The 8,294-nt window shown below is 33.7% G+C and overlaps 2 protein-coding genes across 6 annotated transcripts; one reads left to right on the top strand and one right to left on the bottom strand.

Moving 5' to 3' along the window:
* Nucleotides 1-2,279: 2,279 nt before the first annotated feature.
* Nucleotides 2,280-3,285, bottom strand: LOC121229382 (chlorophyll a-b binding protein of LHCII type 1). The gene has a single exon (XM_041113558.1). It carries the CDS (start codon nucleotides 3,175-3,177, stop codon nucleotides 2,380-2,382), a length of 798 nt encoding a protein of 265 aa, XP_040969492.1. The 5' UTR covers nucleotides 3,178-3,285; the 3' UTR covers nucleotides 2,280-2,379.
* A 1,738-nt stretch (nucleotides 3,286-5,023) lies between these two features.
* LOC121229383 (uncharacterized) lies at nucleotides 5,024-6,478 on the top strand. Of its 5 annotated transcripts, XR_005927121.1 has the most exons (4): nucleotides 5,040-5,334; nucleotides 5,614-5,739; nucleotides 5,898-5,960; nucleotides 6,043-6,478. XR_005927121.1 is itself a non-coding variant. In XM_041113559.1 (2 exons), the coding sequence occupies exons 1-2, from the start codon at nucleotides 5,450-5,452 to the stop codon at nucleotides 6,218-6,220; spliced, it is 468 nt and encodes a 155-aa protein (XP_040969493.1). In that variant the 5' UTR covers nucleotides 5,341-5,449; the 3' UTR covers nucleotides 6,221-6,478. The 5 variants fall into 5 exon arrangements, 1 of the variants encoding a protein (XP_040969493.1); XR_005927120.1 differs by having other exon boundaries at nucleotides 5,024-5,334; nucleotides 5,898-6,478; XR_005927122.1 differs by lacking the exon at nucleotides 5,898-5,960 and having other exon boundaries at nucleotides 5,045-5,334; nucleotides 6,006-6,478.
* Nucleotides 6,479-8,294: the final 1,816 nt, after the last annotated feature.

Genomic DNA, 8,294 nt, shown 5'->3' on the forward strand with positions numbered 1-8,294 from the left:
AACTTGCCATCCGCTTTCTTGGATTTAGGTAGGTAGTGCGCTTATTTATTGTTAGTGTAAAAATAATGATGACAATAAAATTAAATATTGTAGCATGAGACAAAAAGTAAGTTAAACGCATCATACTACACCCTATTACTCATCCAAACTCACCCTTAATCACAAATCAAATACTTTATTTCCATTTTTCCCTAATTTTAAAGATACATAATAATATTTTAAATTTTTATCTGAATTTTTATTCTACTACCCGTTGACTAAATAAAAATTCTATCTTTAAACTATTAATATTATAATTTCAAATATATATATACTTCACCCCTCAAAATTTTCCTAATGATGTTTGATTTTTTAAAGATTTCTTAATTTGAACCTACTAAAATATTTAGCTTCAAATTATAATTATAAATTTTTAAAACTTTGTTCTAAACCTAGTTTATTAATATTAGTTTAATTATTTATATTTATATTTTAATGTTTAAAAATTAAATAGATAAACTATAGCAATGACTAGGCGTATATATATTATATATAACTTGTAATATCACACCTTGATAGTTCGCTATTTAAGTTGGCTCATACTTTGTAAATAATGGGCGACAAGATTAGCCTAATCCCATCTCAAGCTGGGCTTAAGTGAACAACTTTTTAAGAAAGGAGTAACAATACAATTTTGACCCGTTGTCATAATTTAGAGAAAACAACAACAACATTGCCACGATCTCTACAGAGTGCAATGAGGACATGTAAATACAGTAATTATTAGAAGTTCTAATTTTTATTTTCTGATTGCTGCCTTTTGTACTATACATGTGCCACTTAAAATAGTTTATTTGTCTAAAATTTTTAGTAAGTTTTAGGTGTTATGTCCATGTTATTTTCATATTCAAATTTTATAAAATCTTTTACATATTAAATTATGAGTCATCCCTACTTTTAATCTCTCTTTTACTAGTGAGATTCAAGGTTGTTTTGTTTTATTAGGGTGTTCACAGTTCAACTAAAATCGAATTAAGTTAATCAGTCGGTAATTGAATTTAATTTGGTCGGATGTCAGTTAATGAATTTTTGAGATTTTAGTTATCGGTTAATTTAGTTTAAAACCGGGTAATTAATCGAATTAACCAAAATATTTGATGTTTTCAAAACTTATATAGTATTTGGTTGTTAACTTTCAAGACTCATCTAGTGTTTCTAATATCTTATTTGTTATTTTCACCTCCATTTAAAGTTTTTTGTACTATTAAATAAAAGAACATGAACATTAACAATGTATTTTTTTATACTTATTTTAATTAAAAGACAAAAATATATCAATTTTAATTAACTAAAATATTTCGCTTGAAAAGACTTTCGATCTGATTAATGATTAAAATTTTTTACATTTTAAATAATTTAATTCAAGTATTAACCGAATCTTGAATACTCCTATCTCTTATCATTTCGGTGTTGCTTGGTTTTGCACCAACTATTATGTTTTCTTGCACCCTTAATTTAAGGTAATTTAAACTAGGAATTCTTTTAGTTTCCCTCACTTTTGTTGGTTGAGAGAGGCTTTGCCTCAATAAAAAGTTATTGTTTTTATTCCGATTAACTTTTTATTTTACCTCGTTGCTTTTCATGCTACAGGTCATAGGACATTAATATTGCCTTAGCCACTGATAATCTTTTAAGTTAGCTCCATCAATCTTCTTTTTTTTTTTTTTCTAAAAGAATTGGGCTTTTACTTCCAAAGAGGGAGAACTAGAAATTGAAAAAGTTTCCACTCACTCCAAGTGAAGTCTGAATTCTTTTCTGGAAAGTTGGATTTGAATCATTACTAATTTTATTATCACTATATTAAAAGAAAATTTTACAATTTCCCTGGGGATTAAACTATAAACTTTCTAATTTTGAAGAGACTAGAAGTGAATTTTAAATTCTAGAGGAAGTCAAATGCAAATTAACTTAATATTTTATAAAATTAAAAAAAAAGACGAAAAAGAAATGATCATTTATTGGTAACGTTGGCAAAGGAGAATAGTAGTAGGGAAAACCAATATAAAATTTCTATAGAATGAAACCGTATGCAGAAGTTCTTTATATATCTGATAGATTGTAGTGAATCTTGGAGCTGCTGTTATCACATAATTCTCCCATTGTTTCGTGTAAGATTATTATGCAGGCCCAGATGCTATATTCAACACTTTTTAATCAATCATTTTCTTTTTCGAAATAAAATGCAGATGAATAAGATGATTAAAGCTGTGAAAAGAAGGTAGGCAAAAAGCAAATGCATGTTTAGCACATAAAAATTCACCTCATGCTCTCATTGATTTGCAACAAATTTACATCACATCAACAGAAACTTCAAACACAAATCACTCTCACCCTCTAATCTCACTTTCCGGGAACAAAGTTGGTGGCGTAGGCCCAGGCATTGTTGTTAACTGGGTCAGCAAGGTGGTCAGCCAAGTTCTCCAATGGTCCCTTTCCGGTGACGATGGCTTGGACGAAGAATCCAAACATGGAGAACATAGCCAATCTGCCGTTCTTGATCTCCTTCACCTTAAGCTCAGCGAATGCCTCTGGGTCGTCAGCAAGACCCAATGGGTCGAAGCTGCCACCTGGGTACAAGGGGTCGGTTACCTCACCGAGAGGCCCGCCAGCAATACGGTAACCCTCAACAGCTCCCATCAAGATAACTTGGCAAGCCCAGATGGCCAAGATGCTTTGAGCGTGTATCAAGCTTGGGTTTCCCAAGTAGTCAAGCCCACCTTCGCTGAAGATCTGAGATCCGGCCTTGAACCACACGGCCTCACCGAATTTGACTCCATTCCTAGCCAAAAGCTCAGGGAAAACACACCCAAGAGCACCCAACATAGCCCACCTACAGTGGATGACTTCGAGCTCACGGTTCCTGGCAAATGTCTCTGGGTCAGCCGAGAGTCCAGCAGTGTCCCAACCGTAGTCACCAGGGAATTCTCCGGTCAAGTAAGATGGAGGCTCACCAGATAGTGGACCCAAGTACAAAACTCGGTCAGGACCGTACCATGGACTTCCGGAGGGAGCAGCCTTGGTAGCGGTTTTCCTCATGGAAACACGGCCATTGCCTTGGATTTTAGGGGCGGAAGGAGAGAGCTTGACGGCCTTTCCGGCGAAAGATGGGGAAGAGAGAGCCATGGTTGCAGCTGCCATTCTGAAGGGGAAAGATGATCTCGTGTGATGGGAGTTCGTGGTATAAGTTTTGAGAGTGATGGAAAGGAGGCAATGCGCAGGGATTATATAGGGAGCTGTGGGCGAGGTTCCTCAATCCTTATCTAGGCCAGTATCTATATCTCTCATTTCATTGGGGGCTCAAGATTTCGATATTTTCTTTGGATTTTCCACTTGGCACTCTTTCCATCCACAAAAACACTAAACGGGCAGTAGCCGATGCCAGTATCTATCTTTTTTTTTTTTTAATTCTCATTTTGTCTTTGAAATTTGAATGCACAGTTGGAGATTTTGACACTCATTATAATTAAATATTGACAACCACAAATTATTAGGACAATAAACGAGTTTTGAAAGAGAGAAACTTGTTGAGCCCATATGCAGTAGAGTTGTTCTTCAAGTTATGATGTTGAAATGGTGGCAGCAAAATACAAGTTACTGAGTTTGAGTGGCTGTTAAGATATGCATGTAAAATATCTACATAGGGAAAAATATCTTGCGTTGCAACAGTAGCACCATGAAAAATACTTGAAATAGATAAAATCTGTACAAACTTTATTAACCAAATTCACCCCCCTCCCCAATAGGCTAAATTTAGTATATATTTTGCTCCTCCTCTGTGTTAAGTATGGAGACAGAGTTCCTTCTGTCAAGCAGGAACAGATAAACAATTTACGGTTGATAAGAAGCTAATCAGCCATTTAAAAAGCTTCCAAATCTTAGTTTTGATCATTGTTATTTCTTTTTCTAATTTTGTGTTGTTTTTATAGTTGAAGTTTTCGACATATAGTTGAAGCATTAAAGGTATTCTGTAAAATAAAGGCAACATTATATAGACTGTGAAATGGAAATATATGTTTCTAAATGCAGACTGTTAGTATTATTAATGTAATAACGAGCTTAGCCTCGGAACAATTTTCTCAGGAAAAAGTTAGGATTTTTCCTATTTTGGTACAACTCAAAAGCGTTATCTTATGACTATCAATGTCTGAATTCCTATTGGTTTGTAACATTAGGGATGTCTGATTTTGCAATGTCTAGTTGGAATAATTTTGGTGAAGCTGATCTATCGAAAATCTGAAGCAATTTTTGAAGTGTTATTTGTTGCTCCAATGAGATAATGCCACTTGTTATGGTCGGATATATATTCCCAATACCATATCTGCTTGGAACAAACATTATTTTATTTGTTGACACAAACAGAATCATGGAATTTAAAAAGAAAAAGGAACTTAAGGGTAAAAAAGAATTAATTAAGTTTTTTCATGAGCATTCAAAATTTTAAATTGTATTAATTAAGCCTTTTTACTAATATTCTTTTTGTTTTTAACCATTACTGTTAATGATAATAATTTCTAACCTGTTATTGTCACGTCAGTAAAAAATTAAAAAATTTCAAAAAAATTATTTGAACTTTTTATATCTGGAATAAATTTGGAAAAATAAATAATTATTTGTGTAGATTCATCTTGGATTTAATCTTTTAAAAAAATTATAAATTTTAAAATTAATAAAAATGCTTAATAAAATTCAAAATAGAAAATTATTTAAATGTTTAAGTCCAAAATTATATAAAGTTTTAAAAATATTAAATTTTCTTAAAAATATAAAAATGTGTATCAATGTTTTAATTTTACTCTAACTTTTAGACTATTAAAAAAAATAAAAAGAATAGAACATAAATATATATAATTTTTTTGAAATAAAATTGACTGGGTTTTTTATTTGAAAAGAAAAAATAAGTGAGGCCCAACAAATCATTGGACTCAGGCCTACTACATCAAAAAAAACTAGAACAAAGATCCGGCCTCACTATAAATCTAATAGTGAAAACCTCCTTAAAAAAAACATTAAAGAAAAACAAACTTGATGAGAACGAAAAGCAATAAATGAGACTGAAAAAAACATGAAACCTATTTTTCTACCCCAGTAAACTCAAACGGTTGGAATCCATTAATATGCTCGACTTTTCATTTCAAAATCCCATCCGTTCTGATGATAGCGATTTCCAATGAACTAAACTTTATTTGCTATCTAGTTTTTGAAATTCATATTTCTCAAAAAGCTCCTTTAGTCTGGGCATCTTGACCATCACCCCTCCGAAACGAAAGTTTGACTGTTCAGTCCTTCTCCCATCAGGTACAAAATCTTTCCTCTTTCAAGCATGTTCTTTGCGATTCTATGTGCTTGCAAGTTTCCTTCTCTGTGAATATGTTGAAAGTTAACTTCTTGAAAACAAGGTTTCATATTCTGGATGTCTCTGATAATCGTTCCGATTACTGATTTGTCTGTTGATGTCGTTTGGCACTTTTTTATTATTGTTTTGGAATTCCCCATGACTTTAACGGATTGCATGCCCATTAGATCCCTAACTTTATGGCTTTTAAACATGCATATGCTTCTGTTGCAAACGGGAAGGAGACGTTGTTGTGGAGGGTCAACTTTGAGACCAGAAGTTCACCCCTCAGGCTCTAAACCACCAGACCTGTCGCTGCTTGAAGTTGCTATTATCAAAAGCTGTATCAAACTGAATCGTTATTCTCGGTATGTCTTCTTGATTTTTGTGTCTTTTATTCGTATTTAAAGGAATCTTCATTGCTCTCACTACTTCATGTTCCTCCATATACCTCTGTATTCTTTGTGTAAGATATCTTCTTATTGTGTTTTTTCTTTCATGAATAAACTGGTTCCTGGAAAACCAGATTAACCACAAAGCATAACAGAAAAGTCGACATTGTTCGTCGGTGCCTCTCCTAAAAACCCAAGTTAGCCATTCTCAGATATTTTGATTCATATTATTTATGACCCAGGAAAGATGTAAAATCTGCCCAACTTCTGTTGATATAGGGCATTGATGAAAGATGTGAGGACTGTTTTCGACCCAGGAACAGCAATGGGGGCATCTGTCGTTTTAGTGATTCTTTTGTATATGAGATTAGCTAGATTAGGAATGAAATCCCAGGAAATTTGCCAAACAGTAATTGTAATTTTTGAAGGTAGCTATAGGTTCCATAGTTTCCTGTAAAATTCTTTGATTTTGGCTTGTATTAAATTATTACTAGGATCCGTAGTAGTATCTTGTAATAGTTTATAGGCACTGCGTACTGAAAATTCGCCGGACGGTTCTCCTTTCCAAACTTGAATATCTTCGTGGCTTGTCTCTGTAAGAGGGATCCTTATGATTTTCTGAGCAATATCCGCTTGAAAGGCATTATTAATCAAATCTGACCTCTATTTTTTGTTTGTAGTATCAATAAGATATGAGACTAATTTTAGCTCCTCATTGTTTGATCTGTTTTGCCCTTCAATTTTCTCGATCCCCTGAATCCAACTATCATTTTAGATTGAAACCTTATCCACCCTACCCACTCTCCAACACAACCTATTTTGAAGAAGGCCCTTTGCTGCCCAAATACTCTTCCAGTTGAGTGAAGGAAAATTTCCGAACTCTGCGTTTAGAAAACTCAATTACAGATAATATTTTACTTTTAAAACTCTGGTCAATAACGAATTTGGATAGTTAATAAAACGCCACCCTTGCTTGGTTAATAACGCAATGTTAAATTGACCAAAATTTTGGAAACCCAAAACACTATTTTCTTTTAAAAAATAAAGATTTTTCCAAATGCACCAACAAATTCCCCTTTTCCCATGTCCCTTCTGCCACCAGAACTTTATCCATCGCATAGAGCTTTAGGTAATAAGAAGCAAGCCATCGTGTAAGTTGGTATAGATTGAATAATGGCCTTTATAAATACTTCTTTTCCTCCCTGAGAAAATACCTATTGCTCCAGTTATCAATACGCTTTTTAACTTGATCTTTCAAATTTTGGAAATATTCATTTTTTCTCTACCAATCATATTCGGCAACCCTAGGTAACGTTCTGGTTCATTCGAATTGTGGACCCTCAGTAAATTGACAACCAACCGTCTATCCCCTTCTGAAGTGTTTTTGTTAAAAAATACTGTTGATTTATCAAAATTAACACATTGACCCATGCAAAAGCTGTACTCACGTAAGATGTCTTTAAATAAATTAGCTCCCCCACATGTTGCCTCCCCAAATAAGATGCAATCATCGGCAAATAAAATGTGAGATACCTATAGGCCACTTCTACTAATCTTAACACTTTTGAAAAAACCTCCATTTGTTGCTAATCTCATTAAGCTTGATAGACCCTCCCCACATAGAAGAAACAAGAATAGACTTAAAGGATCACCTTGTCAAAGTCCTCTGGTTGGTAGAAATTTTCCTCCCATCTACCCATTAATGACCACTGAATAAGAAACAATTGTCACACATTTCATAAGAGTATCCACCCATTTTTGAGCAAACCCCATTTGTACCATTATCTCCTTTAAAAAATTTCATTCGACCCTATCATATGCTTTACTCATGTCGAGTTTTACTGCCATAAACCCTTTTTTCCCCAATCCCTTTTGTTTAAGTATATGCAATATTTCATAGGCTAATAACACATTATCTGATATTAAACGTTCTAGCACAAAAGCACATTGCGCATCATTAATGCCATTTTCAATAACTCCTCGAAATCTATTAGCTATAGCCTTTGCCAGAATTTTATAAAGCATATTGCATAGGCTAATTGGCCTGAACTGCGTCATATTTGAAGGGCTGATAATTTCTGGAATAAGTACAATATTAGTAGAATTAACAGAACCACTTTCATATTTCCATTTAGAAGTCGTAAGCAAAAAGAGGTGACTTCTTCTCCTACAATATGCCAACATTTCTGATAAAATAGGGCTGAGAAACCATTTTCCCCTGGTGCCTTTGAAGGTTCCATATAAAACACAGCCTCTCGAGTTTTCTCTTTTGTGTAGGATGCTATTAGTTTTTTATTATCTTCCTCACGTACCGATCAATCCCTGACAACAAATGGTCATAATTCCCCCTATCCCCTTCCGAGAACAATTTTTGAAAATAAGAACGTGTAACCCCCTCGATTTCCTGTGAGTCTCCCATTTCTCTTCCTTCTTCATTTTACAGCTTATGAATAAAATATGTCTTCCAACGCTATGTTGCTTGACTGTGAAAAATGCAGTGTTTTTATCACCAAATTTCAACCAATTCAGTC

This window comes from Gossypium hirsutum, chromosome A05 (genome assembly GCF_007990345.1).
Source record: "Gossypium hirsutum isolate 1008001.06 chromosome A05, Gossypium_hirsutum_v2.1, whole genome shotgun sequence".
NCBI lineage: Eukaryota > Viridiplantae > Streptophyta > Magnoliopsida > Malvales > Malvaceae > Gossypium > Gossypium hirsutum.